Below are 26,612 nucleotides of genomic sequence, written 5' to 3'. Positions count from 1 at the left end.
CACAATGCCGTTGGCGATATTAAGCACGGCATATGGATTATCTTTTCGGTTCTCCTACTTCACCTGTGTCCAGCCTGTATTTCACTGCCTGACCTGTGATTTCGATTGGGCCATTGATTTGTGTCTCTGCAGACCGGTTTCTCCTGACGTCGACTTTAATCAGCTGATGACTGCTATCATTACTCACGAGTTGATTTGTCCTGGCGAAAGGATTATGGCTGTGGCATTGATGCATGGACTACTTGGTCCCTGGAATTTACTGGCGGCAGCACAGTCTTTCTTGGAACACAGCTTTCTTGAAAACCCACCGAGCTGTCCTCTGATGGTGATAGAGGATCCGGTGCTGGGAGAGCACGTATGTTCTTTTCCGCTTTTAAATTGGATGGCTGAACTGTTTTCGGATGAAGACGGTGACTTCCTGTTGGAGGCTGTTGCAGCTTATTTTGCATACACAGTTATGTCATAGACCTTTTTCATGTTTCATATGCTGAGTACTAGCATTTCATTGACAATTCATTGACTTAATTGTCAAGTTTTTATTATTTACCTTGCCTATTGGCTTAAGACTCGATAAAGTACTTGGCTGTTTTATTTTTCTTTAGCATTGAATTTTCCTAGTTTTTAATGCTTTACCTTGCGGACCGTCCACATATAAACTTGCAATCTGCTCTCATGAGATGGCACTTCTATTATCTTATTCAGTTCGTTTCCGGATCATGAGGAGGTGTCATCTAGGTCCTGGATATCTTTACACCGTGTTAAGTTAGCATGGGCTCATTACCGGTTTAAACGCCATTTTTCCTTTTTTGCAACTTCTGCACACGACATTTAGTTGTTGCTTTAGCTTTCCACCTAGTAGTTCATCGTGGTTTACATGAGAATAATATGTTATTGGTCTACTATCTGCTTTACTTGTTAAACTATATCTGTACAGCGAGTGCTAAAGTTTCAAGAACAACACGGTACAGAATTGTTATGAGGTCTGATCTCCACGACTTCATACTCATAACATAAGTGCAACTTCTGCCAATTCTGGGCATGAGGCGGGTTTTATATTGCTTTGCCGAACACACATACACAACAGTTGATGCGGTTCACATGAAGAGAGAGCTGGTGTATGCTGATGTGATTCCTTCAAATCTAAGACACTAAAGTATGGGCACGCCCTAAACCAACACAAAGAGACCTTCTTAGCAAATAATATAATATGTGTATTAGGGAGGGTGAGATATAAGCAGCCGCGGGCCGTGGAGGGAGTTACGGTGAGGCAGGGAGGCGGGGAGGGGGAGAAGCAGGGTGGAGCCCTCTCTACCTTGCCCCTCCCCCTCCCCGCCTCCCTGCCCCACCGTAACTCCCTCCACGGCCCGCGGCTGCTTATAAGTGTTGCTAACTCTTATTCATTTACAGCATGTTAACATACTGTCACCATTCGCTTTTTATGTACTAGTAACTATGCTGGTAATTTTGCTACTGATAATATGTGTACTTGTATTCTCCACCCTGCTTCTCCCCCTCCCCGCCTCCCTGCCTCACCGTAACTCCCTCCACGGCCCGCGGCTGCTTATAAGTGTTGCTAACTCTTATTCATTTACAGCATGTTAACATACTATCACCATTCACTTTTTATGTACTAGTAACTATGCTGGTAATTTTGCTACTGATAATATGTGTACTTTTATTATCTAAGGTACTACGCCTGAGAAGACGGCATTAGTAAATAAACATTTCAAATACAGATGTGTTCTTCTTAACTCCATGTTCTGGTTTCTAAGAAATCTATAACGACCGACTGTTCATGAGTTCCACGTATCCTGAGGTACTATAAGTTCATATTCTGGATTGTCTAAACATTGAGAGTTTGTTATATCCAATGTGACACTGTACCTAGCTTGCTAAATAGTTTTTGATTACTAACGTGAGTTTTGGGACACCCTAATTCGCCGAGGTTCCAATCCTCTGTCCACAGTTCTGTGTGAGAACAGAAACCCTGCGACAGGGGCACCCCCGACCCTTGCTGGACCTTCATCACACTTGCGATACAACTCCAGCAATGCGCCACCTTTACGGCACAGATACATCACGCATCTGTGCTGTTTTTGCCCCGTGATGCGCCGCATTGTAAATGCAGCACACCATAGGTGACGGAACAGCGGCACAGAATGACTAACACATCCCTGGTGATGCGCCAGTCATCATAAATCTATCCCTATGCTTCTTATCTTGTTAGAGATGAACCGCCATATGTATCATCAAAGTTATTTGCATTTCCTAAATAGCGAACTTTAAGGAATAAATAGCGATTCTTTACCATTCCTAGTTTGCGATGAGCTATTTGCTAATTAGCCGAATGTAGCCCAATGAAGCCCAATGTAGCCCAATGTAGCCCAAAGATGGCCGCCAGACACACAAAAAAACAAATGTAGCCCAAATATCAGCCAGATGTAGCCCAACTATAGCCCAGTGACAGAATGACCAATCAGCTTCGCAAACCTCCGTTACGCGAAGCGGAGCGCTGTTACAGATATATATCTTTTTTTGAACGTTAATTTCTCAAAATCCACTGGAGCACATATATTGAGACCTAGCAAAGGCACATCGGGCTACCAGTCCCTAATATTTTGCCAAGTTTCGTGCAAATCCATTCAGCCGTTCGATTATTATTTTTATTATTTTTTTTTGCCCCGCGGGGCCCTTTTAAAACCTCCACATCAAACCTAGGGGGTCAGCGAGGATCTACTATGCCCCCTTATAGTTATTTCCCCCTTTGTTTTGACCTCCTCTTGTCTCTCGATCCTACCGAGAGACAAGATGGCGGCCGCTACGGACTGTTTGGAATGTTGACAGACGCCGGAGAACCAATCAGCTTCGCTTCACAAAGCTCCGTTGCGCGAAAAGTCCGCGAACCAGAGCGCTAACCGGTCCGCTGTTACAGATATATATCTTTTTTTAAACGTTAATTTCTCAAAATCCACTGGAGCACATATATTGAGACCTACAAAAGGCACATCGGGCTACCAGTCCCTACAATTTTGCCAAGTTTCGTGCAAATCCATTCAGCCGTTCGGGCTAAAAGTGAGGCCAACCGCCCTATGGAAAACTCAATGTTAAAAACACGTTTTGGGACCCCCCTTTTTTCTCGGCCCCCACTGGACGAACCCCCCCCAAATTTTCAAGGGCTGCTCAGAAACAAAATGTGCCATTTTCCTGAAAATTTCAGCCAATTCCGTCCACAAACGCCAAAGTTATTAGACATAGAATTTTCAAAAAACCCATAGAGAAAAAATCCTAACTATATATACCTACTGGCGACCGCCAGTAGGTAATATATTAGCATTTACAAAACCCATGACAACACAAAATGAGCACCGAATGCCACCTCCAATCCTAATGGGACCAATTACTTGCGGGTGGAGTAACCAAACTACCCATCCTTTTCCCTGTGGTGTTTACCTGGTAGAAGAAGCACCTTGAAGGCCTTCCTTGTGACTATAGAATCAAGAAACAATATAACTCCAATACCACACAACTGTATATGAAAGGCTGTACAAGCAAGGTCATTATTGTAATCCACCTGTTCTCATGAGATCCACTAGTCCCATATTATAACAACCAACCTAAGGATCCTTTCCTTCTAGCTCCTCTACAAGTCACTCAATGGTCAGTCTCTTATTCGGTATGTAGGATTTATTGTACTAGAAATGTATCTAAGGTAAAACCTGAATAAATATGTACACAATATACCAAAAGTATGCTTACCCTGACCCACGTTCTCCTCCTGTATTCCTCATTTTCCACATTGCAGTACACCATTTTTTCTGATTAAAATAAATTCCCTAAATTACTTTTGAAGAGTTAATTGAGCAGAGACTCAGAAAATCACTCAAAACTCACCTCTTCCCACCCCTTGGTTAAAAACATCGCCACTCACGCTTCCCCCTCACTCACTCTGTCTTAAAGCGCCATGAAGCCTTTTGGTGTTAGCGCGCTCCATAAGTTGCACTTAACATAACATAACATACCATAACAGAGACTAGCATTAGCCGGTTGGCAACCGGCAGGCTGGATCTGGAGGGGTCCATCTAACTTTAAATCAGATGCTACATTGCATCTGTAATTTTAGAATTTCACAGACCAGCAAGGTATGCTTTACTCTTCAAAGGAGGGAAAACAATCATCTATTGCACATTGGGCACTAAAACATAAGAACAAAGATGTCGTTAAAATACTTTAAAATGCCAGGAAAAGGAAGCTCCCACATAAGTGTGGAATACAGCACTGCCTTTCTCTCTCTGTCTCCTTTCAAGGTTTCAGCAACGTAAATCTTTCTACTTTCCAACCATGGTATATTAAAACAGATGCGAAATACAGCTGTAAGTAACAAGTACAACACAGCCTTTAAAATCCTTAGAAACATGTGCCAGGAGGTTCTAGCGCAGGCGCCAAAAAAGTAGCATGAAAACCTCGCAAAGCCATGGTTCACCGACTAATACTTGGAATCGAGGACAATTGCGCAATGTTGTCTTACTGGTTTCCTAGAAATGTGCCTGGATGGGACACGTGTTTTTTAAAGTAGGGGCAGGGGGCAGGAGAGACAACAGAGGGCACCCAGGACATTGAGAAGTCCTATACAGAATACCAATAAACAATTATAGTTCAGACGGTAATTAAGATTATAATTGGGCCCTCAATGATGATTACAGAAGTACCCACATTAATTTAGAGTATCTTTGATATGCCATAGGCCATCTCTCTTGAAATTTACAGTCACAGGCGTTAGTGTTGATTCCACTGTTATTATCTTCTGGCGCAAATGTCTTCAAACGTATTAATTCCGCACACACACTAAGGGGCACATCCATCAATATTGCATTTTGCGATTCCTTAATTGCAAAAAATAAGGAATCGCAATTAAGGAATTGCAAACTGCAATGCATCAAGAAATCGCTATAAAATTTGCGATTTCCTAAAATTCCTTAATTGCGATTCTCTAATTGAGAATCGCAATTAAGGAATACCTCCCCATCCATTCCTATGGGCCTAGAGGCCCATAGGAATGAATGGAAAGACATTCTTAATTTGCAATTCACCATTAGAAATTCGCAAATTAAGAATGCAATTTCAAGGGTGCAGGGGTGTCCACAGGACACCCTGTTGCACCCCTGAAATCTGCTTAGAAGTACATTTTGCACACTCACATGCCCCAAGGGCATGTGTGTGTGTAAAATGGAACTTTGAAAAATGCACTTTAGTGCATTTTTCAAAGTTTTCGCAAATTACCATGAAGGTCAACTTCATGGTAATTTGCTCCACTAATTTGCGAATTCGCACATTTTTAGAGTTTGATGCATTGCATTTAAGGAATCTCAATTTGAGATTCCTTAAATGCAATCGCAATCTAAGAAATCGCAATTGTGCGATTTCTTAAATAGCGAAAAATAAAAAAATGTTAATGCATCCCAAAAATGGAAATTGCATTCGCAAACGACCGAATTTTGCGATTTGCACCATTTGCGAATGCAATTTCCTTTGATGCATGTGCCCATAAAAGTAGAAAAAAAACTAATCTGGGCCCCCAGAATGTCAAACATATTTTCTCACAACTCAAAACTGCTAGCTTTGAAGATAGCAAGTCAAACATTAAAGTTATGTTAATTTACCCTTTTTGAAAATGCACTAAAATACAAGATTATTGACATTCTTTTGGCAGCCAGATCGCCATAAAAGTGTTAAAGTATAGAAGTGTGATGTTTTATTAGAAATATGAGGGAGGAACTTTGAGGGATGTTTTGAGCCTAAGCACACCCCTTTTGACACCTACTTCCGGCCAAACCCTGGCATTAGTTTATATTTCCCAGGGGCATAATAAATGCCCCCTTGGCTGGAGTCTGGCGCTCCCGGATCATTATGGGCCTCCAGAAGGCTTGTGCCACAGTCTAAAGACGTCTGTTCTGGGGAAAGAGATGGATGTCTTTAAAAGGAACTTACACCCTCAAATGACAGACATCCTTCCGCTGACAGACTACATCTACAATGGACAATTTCAAACTCCCAAGCACACGTAGATTCTTAACAAACGGTTTCCCTTTTTCTTTCAAAACAGATAAGCATATAGGGTAATCAAAAATATAAATCAATAATTTCGATTTTCAAACAAATTCTTGTCTTTGTTTATTCGGTTTTTCTCCAAACAGCAAACAACAGCCAACGCGTTTCGTCGCTACAGGTGGTAGTCCTGCGACTTTCTCAAGGCTATATTCTCCAATGCTGTGCTTTTTCGCGTGGTGATATTTCCAAACCACTCGTGGGTTCTGGTGATGGCAACAAACGCTCAGTATGCGTTGCTGGTTTCCCTCATGCAAAATATTCTTCTTTTTAAAGTCGTATCTGATTCTTTAGTTAAAGGTTTCGAGTAGCGTGGCTCCTCAAGTATTCCTTCGCCATCACATCATTCGTCACGAATGACGTGATGGCGAAGGAATACTCAGCGTTTGTTTGAAAATCGAAATTATTGATTTATATTTTTGATTACCATATATGCTTATCTGTTTTGAAAGAAAAAGGGAAACCGTTTGTTAAGAATCCACGTGTGCTTGGGAGTTTGAAATTGTCTTATGAGGGACATCGTCTCTTGGTTTATGGGGTTGAGTGGTTCCCCATTCCTTTGAGCACCGTGATATTAATTTGAGAGTTTCCTACAGTCAGTGCAATTCCAAACCCTTGGCGCCTGAAACCTATAAGAATAACCACGTTACGTTTGTTTCATTACATCTACAATGGAGACAGGGCCCGACCCACACAAAAAATGAGTAAATCTGTGCCAATAGTAAGATATCCCCGAATACGTGCAGTTTTCACTACTTTTGGGTTATTCGCAAACAAGCCAGTAGTATGCTAGGAAGGCTGGACAAGGTGCAGGTTTCCAGACGTACTACTAGGAATGTTGTGTGAGGTTGCTTTTTCGCCTGTCTCTCCAAATCTATACATAGCATACATTCAAGGACTGCATAAATGCAACCTGAGGTGCAAATGCACATTTTATTAATTTTTTCCCACAGAGGGAAAATATATTGCAAATCTCTCTCCCTCCAATCTCAAGAACCAATGTTTGGAGGTGATCTATCACACTTTTCACCCTACTAGAGAAGTTATTCCAGTCCTTTACTGAAGTAAAACTCCAACAGTTCCTGGGGTGGGAAAGTGTCATGTAGGAGTTTTTGAATGTCCACAAACTCATGAGTTTGACGGCTTACACAAATTTAAAAAACTAACCACGCCTTTCTGAACTCTATACCTACCTCTTGTATAGGGTTTATTACTGAGTAGTTCTACTCACTCATTTTGGAGAATTATGCAGTGGTTCAACGTTTGCACTGTGCTCCTGCTCTGGTGGCCAGAAGAACACCCAACATGTTATTCGCCACATTGTCTGAACCTTGTTCCTTTTTAAATCAAAATCCTTAGTTAGTTATTGTGTGCGTGACTTGTCCACGATTCCCTCTGTTCACAAAGTGAACTAGTGAATAAGGAAGCTTTGTCTGTCTACTGTAGAGTCAATATTAAAATATTTTTCAAGTTTTTCCATGTACCTCAAGGTCATCCATCAGTCCTTTCACATCAGGCATCAGCTTCTCATTGTCCCAGTAACGGTAAGAGCGAATCTCTGTGAACCCCGCTTCCTCAAATATTTGGCGGTGGCTCCCTGAAAGAAGAACAGCGACAGGTCACTTAAACATCACCTTATTGTGGGCCGCTCCGCTGATGCATTAAGCTATGGTCTAAAAAAAACACTTGGCATGCCACTGAACATATGAAGTTACAGCACTCATCAGTCTGAATTTCAAGATGGGCATCCCACCAAAGGTCTTAATCAGAGAAGAACATTTGATATCCTTGAGAGTTGTATACATATACACACATACACCGTCACAATTGGTTACTATGTATTAAAGTCCTACAATGCAATTGAGGAGTTCCAGTGACATGAAAATAAACCATAAAGTCTAAGGCAGAGCATGTAGGAGCATATGTAGGAAGGCTTTTTGCAAATCGCAAACGCCCATTTGGTATGTAGGTGGCACTTAGCAAAATAAGGAATCGCAAAAATTGCGATTCCTTATTTTGCTTATAGCATTTAAGGAATCACAATTTTGAGATTCCTTAAATGCTATGTAGGGGTGCCTTAAAAATTGCGATTTTGGCATAAGGAATCGCAAAATACCACCTACTTCAAGTAGATGGTATTTTGCGATTTCCTTTAAAAATTCATTTTTTTTTTAATTCAAAGTTCCATGTGGCGCACAGACATGCCCTTAGGGCATGTATGTGCGCCACATGTACTTACAGGCACATTCCAGGGGTGCAACAGGTGTCCTTTGGACACCCTGGCACCCTTGGAATTGCGATTCTCAAATTGCGATTTTCTCACAGAAAATCGCAATTTGAGAATGTATCCCCATTCAAAGGCCCATAGGAATGAATGGGACACTCATTCCTTAATTGTGATTCACAATTTGCTTATCGCAAATAAGGAATGTTAGAGATTCGCAAAAAAATTGCGAATTATTACCTACATTCCATTTTGCTATTCTCAAATAGCAATTCCTTAAACATCGCTATTTGAGAATCGCAAAATGGAAATTACCTACATATGCCCCCTGGTGACTAACACCTCAATTATCACTTATTGAGAGTGACACTCACACATTTGGTGCTTCGCTTGAGCCCTTACTTTTACAAGACTAAGGGTTTTGATTAGAGTTTGGCAGACAGGATACTCCATCAAAACGTGACAGATATCCCTTCCATCATATTATAAGTGCCATAGACCAGGGGTATTTAATCTGTGGTCTGGGAAACCCTGGGGTCCGTGAAGCTTACTCTGGGGTCCACGACTGCCTTGGAAATTAGTATTAACAGAATAATAAAATGTACATGAGTGAAAAAGCAAAATGTACAGATGAACATTTTAAAACTTGCTGTAAATGTGAAGGAATTGGAAAATGGAAGCTAAAAAGTAGATAACGTCTGATTGAATAGTGGGAGCAGTCAAGTGCATCAAACTGAATATAGTATGGACAATAAATGGCCTCAATTGAATTTAGAAACACTCCTATCTTCCTATTAAAATCAGATTTTTATCTTTGTTTGTGACTTAAATAAAATGTCATAATATGTGTGTTAAATGATGAATACATGTTTTCTTTTGTGTATAGTTTTGCGCTTCAAATCCTTGAAAATGCTTAGGGTGGGTTCCCCTGCTTCTTGTAATGATTCAGTGGGGGTCCTTGGAATCCAATAATAATTCAGTGTGTGACCCCGGGTTCCAGTATCTATTTAGTGGGATCCTCAGTAGTGAAAATGTTACAGACCACTACCATAAACCAGGACCGGCCTTAGGCAAGTGCAAGTTGTGCACCTGCACAGGGCCGCGAAACCCCAGGGGCCGCCACGCCAATATATATCCTTAGATACATATTTGCGTGGCGGCCCCTGGCAGGGATTTGGCGGCCTCGGGCCTCCTACCTACACTCCCTGCTCAGGGCCTCCGTGAGCCTAGAGCCGGCCCTGCATAAACTATAATGCTCTTGTAGTACAGTGAATGGGACTTCCACCACATTTGTGATGAAGTCTCCCGTCTGTCAAAATCTATAAACTGTCCCAAACGTGACGTGAGGCTGGAACCAAAACTTTAAATGCGGTCCTCTTGAAAAATCTGCTGTGAGCAGAGGAGCTCTTTGGATCTACGGAGGCTTCGGGAACTATTCCAACCACAGGGGCAGTCATAATGCAGACCACCAGGAACCAAAGATGGAGTTATTGGACTATTATAAATGTGCTACGTATGAAGTACTGCATGGAAAAATGGGTTTCCCATGTGTTAAAATCTGTAATTAATAACTCATGTTCTTGTGAGACCTAGTATACCTTCTTGGAAGGAGAAAGAAGGCAGAGAAGCAAAGACCAGCATCCACTGTAGTGATAGCCAGCGCAATCACATTGCAGAGATTCCAGTTTGTAAAATGCAGCAACCAATAAGGAAACAAGGATGCTTCACGACTTCCAGCGATTTGTGGCTACAGTAGTTTTAAGACCACTGTGTGCGATAAACCAAACTAGATCTGTTCAATGACAGTAACATCCTACTCAATATCTAACAGTTGTTTTAACCTTGAAATACACAAAATGTATTCTGCTTTACCATATTTGCTGAGAGTTTAACATTTCCCTCACATTTGGCCTAGGGTTAGAGTTATGCTTAGGTACAATACTACAGTAACGTTTAAGGTTAACACAAGGACAAGATCAGGACTTTTGGACAGTGTTAGTAGGGGCCAGTTTTGATTGTACAATTCTGGGAGACTGTGTGCCGTTTGTGATCAGTGAAACCTATCTCTGAGGGCCTCTGAATGGTGAGTTAGATGCTGCTTTGTAAAAGAGTGCTAGAATTTGTTGGAGAAGAGGTATGCAACATCATATCCTTTCTTAAGAAGGCTTAGCAGGCTAAGAGGAGGCTGGTGGTTGCCAGTATATGATGATAGTTCTAGACACTAGAGAGGAGAATTTACACGTACTTCACTGTTCTAAAATGTGCACACTACTCTTAACTGGGAGTCCTAGGTCCTCTGACTCTAGGCAGCACACAAAGTTAGAAGAGAGCCACATTATACCATCCTAATCTGCACGATCTGAGTAAACATGCTTGAGGACTACTATATCATACTCTTCAAATGAAGCACAATACATGTTCTTAATATATGCTTTGAGAAACAGTGTTTCCTAAGCAAATCATTATTCTGTGTTACTCACAGTTTAACTGTCTGAGTTGCTAAAGTTAACTGACATTCCGAGATTTATTCTTGGCAGATGAACTGACGCTACTTCCCAGGAGTAAGACCCCAGAAGGGAGATCGGTGGAAGGTGTTGCAGAGCAGAACTCAGTTTCTGAAGATAAAGATAGCAGTCAATACTTGTCAGAAGGATTACCCAGTATGTCAGAGTCCCTGGGGATTTGGAGGAATAACCGGAGCTGGTGTTGGACTCAGGGTTATGCCTAAAGCTAACATTAAGTTTAACTTCAGGTTGCGCAACTGGCTAAGATTTAGAGTTGATTTGTTGAATTTATTTTTGACTATTATTTTAGCCATAGAAATGCAATTTTTCATTCTCTGAAGGTTGCAGGGCTACGTGCACTAATTAGAGCTGCAAGGCCATCATAACTCACAGAAATCAGGCTTGGAGGGAAATTGAAATGGCAACACCTTACTTACGCTTCTTGAGCACAGGCATAGCTAGTGATCTGTGGCAATGATGTGAGACGCTGGGCAGGAGTTCCCCCTTCACTCTCCATAGGTGACCCCTGACCCTGCTTGCAGGCCAGGTCACCTCCCTGCTGCCGAACAGCTCCACCAGCTAACTGCCTGCTGCTGCCTGTACGCGAGTTCGCGCCCTTTGTGTGTCCTATCTACCGCTGCTCTCCGCTGTGACATTTGGGTTTGCTCTGTGTGCTGTATTTTTCACTTAGCCCTGTGTACTGTTCATTGTCAAGTAGATATTGTGTGCTTCTGTTATGTAGCCCCGTTTTTTGACCACTTCCGGTCAACTCGCCCCCCCACCCCACCTTTTCTCTTCTGTATCCCGCTCATTCCCACCGCTGTCCCCTGCGGCCACGCCCCTCGCCGCCCCGCTCCCGCCTCCCAGCTGCTCCTCCCTCCCTCCCCGCCTTAAATGGCGGCCGCTGCTCGACAGCAGGAGTGACCCCTGACCCTGCTTGCAGGCCAGGTCACCTCCCTGCTGCCGAACAGCTCCACCAGCTAACTGCCTGCTGCTGCCTGTACGAGAGTTCGCGCCCTTTGTGTGTCCTATCTACCGCTGCTCTCCGCTGTGACATTTGGGTTTGCTCTGTGTACTGTATTTTTCACTTAGCCCTGTGTACTGTTCATTGTCAAGTAGATATTGTGTGCTTCTGTTATGTAGCCCCGTTTATTGACCACTTCCGGTCAACTCGCCCCCCCACCCCACCTTTTCTCTTCTGTATCCCGCTCATTCCCACCGCTGTCCCCTGCGGCCACGCCCCTCGCCGCCCCGCTCCCGCCTCCCAGCTGCTCCTCCCTCCCTCCCCGCCTTAAATGGCGGCCCCTGCTCGACAGCAGGAGTGACCCCTGACCCTGCTTGCAGGCCAGGTCACCTCCCTTCTGCCCAACAGCTCCACCATCTGACTGCCTGCTGCTACCTGTACGCGAGTTCGCGCCCTTTGTGTGTCCTATCTACCGCTGCTCTCCGCTGTGACATTTGGGTTTGCTCTGTGTGCTGTATTTTTCACTTAGCCCTGTGTACTGTTCATTGTCAAGTAGATATTGTGTGCTTCTGTTATGTAGCCCCGTTTTTTGACCACTTCCGGTCAACTCGCCCCCCCCCCACCTTTTCTCTTCTGAATCCCGCTCATTCCTTCCGCTGTCCCCTGCGGCCACGCCCCTCACCGGCCCGCTCCCGCCTTACAGCTGCTCCTCCCTCCCTCCCCGCCCTAAATGGCGGCCGCTGCTCGACAGCAGGAGTGACCCCTGACCCTGCTTGGAGGCCAGGTCACCTCCCTTCTGCCCAACAGCTCCACCATCTGACTGCCTGCTGCTACCTGTGCGCGAGTTCGTGCCCGCTGTGTGTCCTATCTACCGCTGCTCTCCGCCATGACATTTGGGTTTGCTCTGTGTGCTGTATTCTTCACTTAGCCCTGTGTAGTGTTCATTGTCAAGTAGATATTGTGTGCTTCTGTTATTCAGCCCCATTTTACGACCACTTCCGGTCAACTCGCCGACCTCGCCAGCACCCACGCACTCGCCTCCACTGACTAAATCCTCCTCGGGGACCTGAACTTCCACCTCGAGAACAACAACGCTAACTCCGCCACCCTGATCGACAATCTTGACAACCTCGGCCTCCGACAACTCGTCACTGAACCCACCCACGCCGCCGGCCACACGCTCGACCCAGTCTTCTCCACAAGCACCCACGTCGCGAAACCTCAGCCCACACCCTCCTGGACCTGTCAGCAGCCTTCAACACGGTCTGCCACTGCACACTAAGAACTCGCCTCTAAGAAGCCGGGATCCAGAAGAAGGCCCGGGACTGGACCACATCCTTCTTCTCCGGCAGAAACCAGAGAGTCCGCCTCCCACCCTTCTGATCCACAGCCATTGACATAATCTGTGGCGTACCCCAGGGCTCATCCCTCAGCCCGACCCTGTTCAACGTCTACCTGGCCCCCCTCGCACAATTGGCCCGCCAGCACGACCTGAACATCATCTCCTACGCCGACGACACCCAGCTCATCCTCTCCCTCACCAAGGACCCGCACACCGCCAAAACCAACCTCCACAAGGGAATGAAGGCTGTCGCTGAGTGGATGAGGAGCAGCCGCCTGAAACTGAACTCGGACAAGATGGAAGTCCTCATCCTCGGCCCCACCCCCTATGCCTGGGATGACTCCTGGTGGGCAACCACACTGGGAACAGCACCGACACCCTTGGATTCATCCTCGGCTCCTCCCTCTCCATGTCGAAGCAGGTCAACACCATCTCCTCCTCCTGCTACAACACCCTCCGAATGTTTCGCAGGATCTACAAGTGGATCCCAACCGAAACAAGAAGAACGGTGACCCAAGCCCTCGTCAGCAGCAGGCTGGACTATGGCAATGCACTCTACGCAGGAATCTGGGCCAAACACCTACAACGGTTGCAACGCATTCAGAACGCCTCCGCCCGCCTGATCCTCAACATCCCTCGACGCAGCCACATCACCTCCCACCTAAGAGACCTGCACTGGCTCCCCGTCAACAAGAGGATTACCTTCAAGCTCCTCACCCACGCACACAAAGCACTCCACAACACCGGACCAGCCTACCTGAACACCAGACTCAACTTCTACACCCCGCCCGCCAGCTCCGCTCCGCCAACCTCGCCCTCGCCCTCGCCGCTGTCCCGCGCATCTAACGAACAACCGCCAGCGGCAGATCCTTCTCCTTCCTCACCGCCAAGACCTGGAACACCCTCCTCACCCATCTGCGGCAGACGCAAGACCTGCTCACTTTCAGGAAGCTCCTCAAGACAAGACCTGGCTCTTCGAGCAGTAGCAGCACCCCCTCCCCACAGCGCCTTGAGACCCTTGCGGGTAAGTAGCGCGCTTTACAAGTTTACTGATTGATTGATTGATAGGGAATCATTGGGAGAGAAATAAAGTCTCTTGTCACCAGGGCAAGTAGCCCTACCCACCCCCCAACCTCCACCACTCGTCTGTGAGACAGTAGAGGGTGAACATGCTGGAGACCCTGAAGGAGAGTGTTCCCTTGGTCTTCGGTGGACTGTTCCTATGGTGGATACCATTGAAGGGAGCTACCTCTTGAGGAATACACTGGTAGCCTGGAAGTGACCAGGAGGCTGGCTGGCAGGCATTTCAAACTTCCTTGATGACTACAGGGTGCTGCTGAACAACGCAGATTGAGGAGAATTCCAAGATCCCAGACAGGAGAGCAACTCCTGGGATCTTCACAAGTCCCCACTCCTGGAAGGAGGCAGGGCTTTGTTCTAGAGATTTAAAAAGAGTCTAGAAGCTCCAAAAAGACTATTAGGAGATATGGAGGCAGGAGGGCAAGTCCATGATCTCTCCTTCTTCAGAGGAAAAGCAGTCAAAAATCAGCTCCAGGAAATATCTCACAATGTTAAGAGGCCCAGAGACCCAAGTCTGACTCTCCTGGAGGCTGGAGTATTCTACCAGAAGTGGAAAGAAAAAAAATTGTTGAAATTGGGGCCAGAAAAAAAGGGGTTGCTCCTCTTAGCAGAAGAGTTGCAGAGTCCACAAAGTCATCAAGCCAAGAAAATGTGTAATACATTCAGGGGTTTTCAGAAATAATCTGCAGTTGAGTGCCAGTGTCCTGGGGGCAAAGCCATCAAAGGTGCGAAACACTCTGACAATTACATCAGATCCAGGAAGCCCATGGCCACTAAGGGTGGCTCATTTGCTAAGGGCTCCCCCTGGCTGAAAATACTTTATTGTACTCAACAGTTCAGAGGCAAGAGAGTCAAGTGCAAAAACCAGGCTCCTTCCAGCGGCACAACCATGTAGGTAGGCGAGAGGAGATCAAGAACTGTTGGCTACCTGACTGGCAGCCGGATTGTACAGGGATGCCAGACAAACCACATAAACATAGGCTCCCACATGGCCAACTGAAATGTCCATATGGGGTCCCTAGGAACAATGTACCAGCCTGTGGCAGCTTACTCAATGGCTCACAGGTCAGTGTACCCATAAAACTAACAGGGCTATAAAAATGTGCATACTGTGATGAACTGCTACCCCATGAGAAGCAGGGGCACCACTAATGGGAAATAATGGCTCAGGCAGTTGACAAAGAGTCGCAGGCCCCCACAAGTGACATCTGTTTCACTTTCATTATAACCCCCATATGTATCTCAAACCCCAGGAAAAGTGATATGGGGAGAATTTTCTTTGATCGCAAAGCATTCGTGGAGCTTAGGCTTTATCCCAGAGGCTCCATGGTGCATTGGACTTTAAGGTTAGATCATGTGGTTGCTTTACAGTTAGAGTAAAAGGTGAAGTAAAGATTGTAACAGTAATGAAAGGTGAAAAACCATCCAACTGCTTTCTTGTTACAGTATTCGGGATGCAGAACTAGATTGAAAAGGTGGAGCAAAAGTTTCATGCTGAAATATTAAATTGAATTTCATCACAGAATAAGGTTCAAACCCTTCTTGATCTAATATGGATTTGTTGTGTGTATGTTGACTTCTCCTATTTAATAGGCACAACATGTCCAAATCTGATATTATAGTTGCTTGACAGCTTGGATTTAAACAAAATCAAAGAAAGGGATCCTCCATCCATTAGCGCCATGCTAAATGGAAGTGTTTTATCAATCACCTCTTTGTTTTCAAGAATACGTTGATTACTGCCATTGTGATTGTCCTGGCACTGCCTTCGAGAATTGTATGCGGAGGCATGCAGAGTTTGTATGTGTGAATCAGAGGAGCAAATGAACGGTATTTGATGAGAGGATCACGGAGGTATAGATTCAGAAATCAATCCCACATCTATTCAAACGCACATCCCCAGAGTGCTATATATATATATATATATATATATATATATATATATATATATATATATATATATATATATATATATATATATATATATATATATATATACATACGCCTCAAGGGAGGGTCCTGCCTGGAAAAAATGGGAGAACAAAGTAGGAAACAAGAAAAGACACAAAGATGCTGCGGTCTTCTGTCACACCTCAGAAAATATTTAATTTAATTATGGTATCCTGTTTACACTTGGGTATTGTCTGCTCCTTAATGCAAATAAGTCAAAACCACAAATCGAATAAGGATTTATTGACCATTGAAGAAACCTTAGTGCAATGCAGTATAAGACTGTGACTGTAGACCCGAAAGACCACAAATAAGTGGTCTTAGCATTCAGAATCTTTGCAGGTAATGCAGGAAATAACATCAGAAGTCACTGAAGAAGTAAGGCAAAACCAAACAAAGGAATACAAAATAACAAATGTGAAGAACGCCAAGCCAGGGGGAACCGAGTGGGAACAAAACATAGCACAAAAGTTACCAAGCACCATCATTCCGGTTCTGTCTTTACACAGGGATCCGGAAATACTGCCCATGACTACCGGCCTCTGTTGTTCCTAACCCAGAAGTGTCCGTATCTGTAGGTCTGTGAATGTGTGACCAGCCTCTAAGGGTCGGTCTTCCATATTCTCCAACCAAAGTGGTCTGTGTAGTCTGCTGCACCCTCTTCCCTTCTTCTAAGACCCCCTGAATTAAACTCTCACATTTAATGAGTACTGGAGTGGTTCTACAGCTGCAGTAAACATACACAGTAAACATATGTGTAGCAAAAGCATATTTTGTGAATGTGTAGATTGGCTGTGCTCTCATCAATGCACTGTGGTGAGAGAGCAGTCATATAGTTGAATCATTGAGGGGCTACATGTGGGTGTCATTTGCAAGAGGTTCAGACATGTGCTCAAACTATGGTCTGAGTTGAAATTAGCATATAAGGTGTACCTGTATGCACCAGGAGTCTGTTTCTTTTCCTAAATACCCTTTCAATGGTATGGGCGTACCATAAGTGCAAACCCAACAGTTCTGCAAGCAGGTCTTTACAATAAGCATGCCTGGTCTTTGTGAAATATCCTATTTTTGCTGACTGTTGGGCCTGGTCCTTTTTTTCTGGGTTATCCACAAATGTTTTTTCTTCTTCCTCTTATTTTTTCTGACCTGTTTTTATTGGCTTTAGGACTCTGTGCACTTTACCACTGATGATCAGTGCTAAAGTGCATATGCTCTCTATCTAAAATGCATCTGAAATTGGTTTAGCCCTGATTGGCATATTTGATTCGCTAGTGGGTCCCTAGTAAAGTGCACCAGGTGTGCCCAGGGCTCAGGGCCTGCAGCACCAAATGTGTCACCCACATGATAAGCCCTGCAAACGTGTCTCAGGCCTGCCACTGTAGTGTCTGTGAGTGCAATTTTAAACTGCCATGCCGACCTGGCAAGTGCACCCACTTGCCAGTCTCAAACCTTCCCTTTTACTGCCCATGGGCAGGGTGCAGCACATGTGAAAGGTAGGACATGTACTGCTGTGTTTTACATGTCTTGACAGTGAAATACTGCTAATCTCGTTTTTCACTGTTGCATGGACTATCTCTGCCATAGGCTATCATTGGAGCTCCCTTGTAACCTCCTACAAGTATAACTTCCAATTGGGAAGCGATAGAGATTCAGTGTTTAGGGTCCCTAAACTCATCATTTAAAAATACATCTTTTAGTGAAGTTATTTTTTAAATTGCATGTTTGAAAACGTCACTTTAAAAAAGTGAGCATTTTTTTGCTTTACCATTCTGAGCCTCTGCCTGCCTGTGGAATCCACGTCTGAGGGAGGGTGACTGTTGGGTAGTTTGTGAATTCACTCTAGAAAGTCACACAGAGCGAGCCGAGGTGTGCCCTGCATATCCTGATGGCCCATCACCAGGCTGGTTTGTCTTCCTGAGCTAGAGTGGTGGGTGGAGTTGTCACTGACATCTCAATAGGGCTGTTCTTGTCCTTACACAAAATTGTCTCCACCCCACTGTAGTGTGTCTGGAGCAAGTTTAGGGAAAGGCAGGGTCTTGTGCACTACAAAGACATTTCTTTGAACTTTGCATACTTCAAAGGCAGAAAATGGCATTAGTACTAGATCTGTGACACCAAAATGTCAGAATACTTCTGGACTAAGAGGAGATTCTACCAAGAAGAGCTGGATGCAGTAGGAGGGGAACTGCCACTATGCTTGTTGCTTTGTTGTGAAGGCCTACTGCTTGCTGCTTGTGTCCTAGGCAGTGAAAGGACAGGACTTTATATTCTGTATCCTGCGTGCCAAGGTTCTCCAAGGGCTGCTGTGTGTTTGACTCCTGTTAACAAGTTTCAGGGCCATCAAAGACTTCATCTGCACCACCTAAACTCCTCTGCTGGGCGTTCTGACCTGCCAAGTGGTATCAATTTAAGTCCGTAGCCCTTGGAGGTGGCTGTTGCTTCAAAGAAGCCTGAAATGCAACACATCGACCTCCAGCACCTGCTTTTCCTGACGCAGCGCGTCATGCGATTGAACAATCAATACTTTGCCACAGTGGGAGCGAAGAATCGATGCAGCATCTGCTGTGCAGCTGAAAGATTGCTGCAGCCCAAGTCCTGAGCATCATGTCTCTGATGTCCGAGACAACCGCCCGACTCAGTCACAGGCCCTGCTGTGTGGTTGAAGAAATAGACGCATCAACTGCCCCGCAGCTGGAAAATTGATGCAGCGCCTGTTTCGATACTGCTGCATCGACCCAGTGCTTCTGGATTTTGGCACATGCGCACCTAGTTCTGCATCAACGTTACCCAAAAGTAAGGAACAGAGGCTGCGTGAACGGATATCGACGCATTACCTCCCCTTACAGTAAGCAACCAACGCATCACCTCCCCTGACCGTAAGGAACAGACGCATCACCTCCCCTGCGCTGCAGTAAAGAAACAACACATCATCTCCCCTGCCAGTATGGAACCAACGCATCACCTCCCCTGGAAGTAAAGAACCAACACATCACATTCCTTTTCCAGCACATCACCTCACCTGCCCCTGTTTTTTTCTTTGATTTTGACGCATCCCAGGTACTTTGTGCTAAAAGTGACACATCCATAGATTTCTATGAACTGAACTGTTTTAATCTTCAAAAGTGATATCTTTACTTTTTGTCCTTTTGGTCTGTCACGCCTGCCAATTTGCGTGCACCACTGAAGATGGCCGCCCCGCACTGCGCATGAGTGAGGAAGCCAGGCAGCAGTCAAAAGCCTGACTTCCCCAGTGAGCGACGCTTCGCGCTCTAGTGTGTGGACCGTCCGCGTCGCGTCAGTTCCGCCCAAGCCACTTTCACTCTCTGTCCCGTCTGGGAACTCGCCGTGCTGGTATTATTTCTTCCCGGGAGAAATACCGGATTTATCCTTACTGAGCGTTTGGTATTTGCCCCGTGCTCTTGTTCGTATCCCCGCTCAGCCCTCTAAATCTGGATACTCCTGTCAGACGATTCCGCCAACTTGCCTGCAAAGCAGATTGTCGTCTCCCTGTGTAGTCATTCACCACAGTACCGGCTATCCTCTCCTTTGCTCCCTGGGGGGAGTATGCCGTACTCCTGTCAGACGATTCCGCCTACTTGCCTGCTAAGCGGATTGTCGTCTCCCGGTGTAGTCATTCACCACAGTGCCGGCTATCCTCTCCTTTGCTCCCTGGGGGGAGTATCCCGTCTGTTTCTCCCGGTTCCGCCTGTCGGCCGGACTCTAGGTTCCGTCGGCCGGCCGGACATGGGTAGGACAGGCAGGGAGACTCTCCAGGGGCATTATGGTAATGGTGGTTCGCCTGTGATCTTCCCTTTTTTTGTGATATTGTTCCCCTTCATTTTTTACTCCTTTCCACCGGACATCCAGTGGGTGCTTGAGAACTGGCAGGAGTCACCGCTTTGGAGTGCTTGAAGAGCTGGTACAGGCGCCTGGCGCTACTTTTATTATATTCTTTCTACTTATACATAACTGTGGTGTGAGTAGGTTTTCCTTGGTTACAGAGTTTACCAGCAGATCAACGCCTCATTAAAATTGTGACCTCCTTCCCTGCCCCTACATCTCACACTGGGGTAAGTCCTCTATTACTAGGTACAATTCACACAGATTTGGATAACATACCTTGTATAGATATTATCTTTTGCCATTTAGGTTACTAAAGGTAGCTAGTGTTGAGATCCAGTCCTTGCGTTCACCTGGGAATACATGTTTGTTGACCAGAAATATAGAAGACTTCAAGATCATCCTTAGGTAATTAAGGTAAGGATTAGGGAACTGGGGGTGTTATATCTGTTTTTTCCTGTTAGTTGTTAACTGTCCCCTTTCTTACAGTGCCTGTGTTTAACCTGCTGGAGCGTCCTGTCCACGGAGTCTTTTCCCTTCCTTACCTTGTTTTTTCCCTCCTTTCCCTCTTTTTCACCATTGTGTTCTATGGTTTGATAGACACAGTGGTGTGGGAGGGAGGGGTTGGGCCTCCCTTCGGTTCCTGGCACTCCTGCTTAAACAGCTTGTGGATCCTTACATGGTCTTGTTTTATTCAGATACATATTGATTATTTTTCTAAACTGAATTGGTGTATCTGCAGTGTTTTAACTGTGTTACTGTCTGTGTACATATAAATGCTCTATACATTGCCTCTGAAATAAGCCTGACTGCTTGTGCCAAACTACCAAGGGGGTGAGCAGGGGTTTCTTGGGTGTGTAACTCCCATACACTTACTAGAATAATGGTCCCTACTTGGACAGGGTGCAAGCCACTAACACTGACTCATGGTTAGATAATACTAGATGTAGCTCTGGCTCAGCTCAAGGTTCTGTTGACATTGCAAGCTCATGACGAACCGAGGCTTCATGCGGCTTATGCCGGCAACCCTGCATCTATCCAGGATGTGGCATCATTGTCAAGGCGGCTGACTTTGGAACTGGGGAACTAGTTTCGAATCTCACCATTAGCTCAAAATCCTGTGATTGTTGGCAAATCACTTAATTTCCCCGTGCCTAAAAAAATTACGCTTCAAAATCTGGGGGTTGAGTTTGCACTATATAAAATCTGCAGAAAAATTCACACAGAGGTAAAAATAATGACTTAATGAAAGAAAATAGATCTTCATTTTTTGGATGATTTGCAAAGTGCAACCACAATACCTAGATACATTGTGGCTTCCCCGCTTACATTGTGTAATCTTAGACCAATATTTTATCTCACCAAAACTCCTTTTTCATCATTATCGTGTATGAAAGCAGCTTCAAATCTGTAAGTTCAGAATACCACTTGCACAAAAACCTATTGTGTTTGATTTACTAGGCTATAGTGTTGCTTTATAATACTTTGGGTCACATACAGGGTTTACAGGACATCTGTCTTGCCTCATAGTTCACTGGTGTTTCATGTTTAAAAAACATCACTTTACATAAGTACTTCTCAGTGCAATGCTATAATGTGATGTATTAATGTGAAAACCTCCATGTGTTAAAGAAATTCACTTTTTGGAATTTTGAGTAGACTTTATAATATTTTACGTGATGTTTGTTATATAATTTACATAGCAAACATTCTAAGGGCTTGGCTAATGCACGGGGTCCAAGAATCGAGCCATATCATTTGCTAGCTCTGGCTTACCTCTCTCTATTATTTGTTGGCTCGCCCACCTCTAAATAATACAACAGCGATGCAGTGAATTGTCCCAATACTTAATCACAATAATCCCTTTTCAGTGGCAAACACTGCCACAAGCTATTATGTAATTCGTTTATTATTAAGAGAAACAGCTTAGCATATTAAACGTGTTGTTATGTATGCTAAGCTATTTAGCTTAGTATTTTAGCTGCACTGTTAAGAAGCACAGCTGGAAGTCTGACCCAGACGTTAAAAGGAATCTTCCCCCCACGTCGTTATTACAAGGTAGGGCCCATCATTGTCGCCTCTGTTATGACAATTGAAACGTCGTGCAGTAAGAGGCTCAGAGCAGCAGGTGGAGCAATAATAAATGTACTGTGCAACCAAGGCAATTAAAATAAGTAAACGTTTATATGATAAATAATATTTGTAGTCAGTGCCTTTTTTTACTGTGGTGCAGCAATACCTCTATTATCTACAGCGACACACATTGTTTGAACAAAAACGATTTCATATTATGAGGTGAGTTAACCCGCCAGAGGTTAAAAATAATAAGTCAACCTCCAATTCGAATTTTGTATATATCCATCCCAATCAAGCTCTCTTTGTTTTCGATAACCACAAGCTGATCCTGCTCAATACACTGGAAAATGAGTGAACTTAATACTGCCAAAAAATGGAATGGCAAATGATGGAGAGCATACCTGGTAATTAGCAAAAGAAGGAAACAATGCCCCATGATTTGTAGGGTTCATTTACTGGCTCACAAAAGGTAAATATAGCTCCTGGGTTTAGGATGAATGGTGTTGATCTCCAAAATGGTGACATTTCACTATTTGGGGGCCCCAAAAGGGGGTCCCAGGTCAATGGCTTCACCTTGAAAGGTGATCAACAACCAGGGATGACGTGATGTATACTTCGGTCTGACTCAAGGACAATTAAATAAGCCTAAATTCTCAAAAGGCTTCTCTGTGGCCTCACTGTCGTCACACAATCCAGCTAGCTTTGAGCCCAGCTAGGTGTTGATCAAAAGAAGTGGTCTCCAGGGGGGAAGTGTAATCTTGGACTTCCACAGCAATAGTGATATACTCAAGAAATTGAACAGTTCTGCCTTTGATTCTGCGATAAGTATATCCATTCAGAATGTTTCCAAAAATATTTTCAATAGACAGAAACAAGGTGCTCCTATAATTCGTCAGCGCAGTGTAAGTGAATATAGTGACTAAGTGGTGCACTTGTGTTATATACAGAATATATACATGTGACTGATTGTGGCAATATGTTGTTACAACCAGGGCTCTTGAAATGAGCATCACGTGACACAATCACAATTTAAAATCAGTCCACATAGAGTCTTGTCAACGTTTCGACCCCTTAATATAATGATTTAAAATGGGGTCATCATCAGGACAGAAAAGTGAAAGGAGACACCTAGAAGTAAAGAAAAAAGTGTAAGATATGGGTTTATGTGTATCGCCCATGCTACATGTTAATTCGTAATAGCTATGATATTGGCTACAATTGAGTCGTACATACCAGTTGGATGTTGGTCAATGACTTGTAAGTATCAATTATTTAAACCCAAGTCTACATGCATCTTTTCTTGAGAACAGGCTTGCCTTGTCACCACTGCTTGGTGCAAGTTTGACTTGTTTAATCACTTGCCATTTGATGTCCTCACTGTTGTCTCATTGGCTTTTATAGTGTTCAACCAGTGGTGCTCCACTCGTACGGCACTTAATCCTATGCTGGAGGATTCTGCATTTTACTTTCAGCGTTCAATGTAAAATAAATTGCACGGACACCATATAGCATCTATCATACCCTGCGTATTACAGTTACTAAATGTTTTTAGGACCACATTCACATCTTGATGGATAAACGTTTTGGCACTGATGCAAAACTGGCATGCCATCCATTGGTTACATTTGAAGTTGCCTACAATTGCTGATAATCCCCATGGAGTATTCAGGGTGGCCTTCGGTGGTACAAGTAGAGACCCCCTGACTAATGAGCCCTTTAAATGTGTTCCCTTTTTAAAGGAGAACAATGGTTCCTCCTCAGTGGGAAGATGATCTTCGACAAGACCCCAATGTCTTCTTACTACCTTTTTGCCCTTGTTATTAATGGGCCTGAAGGAAGTAAAACAGACAATTCTATCAGTGGTGTTTGCCCTCGTGTTGATTTCGAGTAAATCCTCCTGATGGTTGTACCATGTTCTTTTTCTGGCCCTTTTGACCAGTCATCTAGGGCATCCTCTGTCAATGAGCCTATCAATGAGGATATCTGACTCCCTGAAGAATACGCAAGAATTGCCCGAAGGGTAAGTTATCCCTGAGGCTTCTTGGTTGGCTGCTTAAATAATGTAGCAGAGTGTTCCTCTGTCGGTTTCCTGTATAATGATCAAGGCTTCCTGTTTGCCATTTTTACTGATTTTTACAGATAATACAGACAGAAAACATTCATTTTCTTGCCTGTACTTATTTTTAAACATGGATCAAATGGAAATTTAGTTGCTTTTTGAGTAATTCTAAAGAGCCTTTAACAGCAGTTGTTATGAACAAGGTTGATTCATAACTTTTTTATCTTCTGCCGGTGTTCACAGCACTGAAACCTGGCATACATTTGTGCATGAGTGCATATTTATTGGTTAAATAAATGTGGAAATATACTAATTTCCGCTTAAGTTTTCCACAAAACCGAAAATAAATACGGGCAATTACAGTTAAAATTAGGAAAAAATTAATATGGTTAAATACAGACAGGAATGGCAAAAAAATAAATACCATAAAACTGGGGAACCCTAATAATGATACATAAATGGTGCCCTGATCAGAGTCTACCGTGAGGTCAAGGTGTGGAATGCTGATCTTGCTATGTTCCAAAGTGAATTGTATGTAAACTGACCAGGTATTGAGCCATGTATGGAAAAGATGTAAATCCTTTAGTGTGCCTGTCCAAACCATAAACACATCGTCTATATATCTAGACCATTTTCGTATTTTGTCTCAGAATGGATTCTCATCAGTTAAGATTCTCTTCATCTTGCAATGTGCCATGAAAAGGTTCGCTAAGTCGGGAGCGAAGCTTGCACCCATGGCAACTCCTTCAATTTGGTAGTAGAAACAGTTGTCAAATGGAAAATAGTGCTTGCCCATGGCTACTCCTAGCAGTGATATCAAGAAATCAGTCTTAACCTGAACAGGTTTGTCCAGCCTATTTAGTATGTCAGTCCTTATGTTTACCACATCCATCTGTGGTATATTAGTGTAGAGGGATTATACATCCATGGTGACTAGAATGTCCTTATTGGTATCAAAACTCGTCCCTTCATTCATGTTGATAAAATGCATGCTGACCCTGACGTAGGCGATAGTAAGTGGCACAAAGGGCTTCAGGAATATATCTAGATATTGGCAAAGTGGCTCAAGAATGGACCCACACCCGACATAATGGTTCTCCTCTGGGGACTGTCCAGTATTTTATGAATTGTGGGTAGGGTATAGAGTACCGGTATACCAGGGTGATCTTTATTGAAGAACGCATATTTGTTTTTATTTAGGAAACCCTGCTCCAAGCCCTTTCCATGGCATCTGTTGAGATATTAGTAGGATCTCAAAAAGTACCTTTTGTTCTTGACAGTGGCGCAACACGTAACATTATGTGCATGACTGAATATGATAAGATGCATGAGAAGCCCTTGCTTGCCTCTTCTAATGTCAATGTATTTCAATGGGGAGCTTAACGTCCTGTTACATGTTTGGGAAAATTTGAAGAAAGTGTAACATATAAGTCTCTAAAAAAAGAAGTGCATGCGTTAAAAGGAGATGTTGCTGGTCCTTGGTTACTGAGTAATGTCACTGCTCAGTTAATTGGACTACTGGCAATGGCATTCAATGTAGCAGTACATCCTATATTAAGAGAAGATCCTGCTCTGATTGAAGGCCTAGGCAAACTAAAGAATAGGACCATTACTCTGCACATAAACAAAACAGTAAAACCTGTGGCACACATGCACAGGAGAGTTCCGATTAATTTACAAAAGGAGGTGGAATCAGAGATAAATTTGCTACTTAAACAAGACATCATTGAGTCAGTAATAGGTCCAACACCCTGGGTAGCCCCAATAGTAGTGGTGCCTAAAAAGAATACAGATCAAATTTGGATCTATGTAGATATTAGGGTATCAAACACAGCAATTAAGAGGGAAAGGCACCCAGGGTCACCCCTGAATGATATGATTAGCATCTTGAATGGAGCAACAGTTTTTCCACAATTAGACCTCTGTTTAAAAGAGATTATCTATTAGAAATTGATGAATGTTCAATATATATCACTACTTTCTCTACACATTTAGGGTCATTCTGTTATAATAGACTTAACTTTAGGATTTGTTCAGAGGCTGACATTTTTCAAGAAATCAAAGAATGTCACCAGACCTGTGAAAAACTCAATGAATAACAGTGATGACATACTAGTATTTGGTACAACAGAAAAATTAACATAATCAAGTCTTAGTTATCGTTATTTTTATTCCACATACTTTACAGAAATGTGTGAATAATCTAGCACATGAAAGTCATAGAGGGTTATTAGCAACAAAAAGTCTTCTACAAGAAAAGGTGTGATTTTCAAGACTTGATAATAAAGTTGAAGAAATTGTACAAGCTTGCCATATTTGTCAATGAACTATGAAAGAAAAGAAAAATTTTGAATTACATATGTCTAAACTCCAAAATACTGAGTGGTCTAAATTAGCATGTAATTTGTATGGACCATTACATTCTGGACAATATTTGTCATAATTGAGGAATATTCCTGATTTCCAATTGT

At 43.7% G+C, this 26,612-nt stretch overlaps 1 protein-coding gene across 1 annotated transcript in view; it reads right to left on the bottom strand.

The window, feature by feature from the left end:
* Positions 1-26,612, bottom strand: part of GOT1L1 (glutamic-oxaloacetic transaminase 1 like 1) — a 484,104-nt gene that overhangs the window by 283,536 nt on the left and 173,956 nt on the right. Inside the window, exon 4 of the mRNA XM_078666696.1 lies at positions 7,587-7,699. Within this exon, the coding sequence (XP_078522822.1) occupies positions 7,587-7,699 (113 nt within the window). The remainder of the gene's footprint in view (positions 1-7,586; positions 7,700-26,612) is intronic.

Source organism: Lissotriton helveticus, chromosome 11 (assembly GCF_964261635.1).
Source record: "Lissotriton helveticus chromosome 11, aLisHel1.1, whole genome shotgun sequence".
Taxonomy (NCBI): domain Eukaryota; kingdom Metazoa; phylum Chordata; class Amphibia; order Caudata; family Salamandridae; genus Lissotriton; species Lissotriton helveticus.
This window is presented reverse-complemented; position numbering and strand designations above follow the sequence as displayed.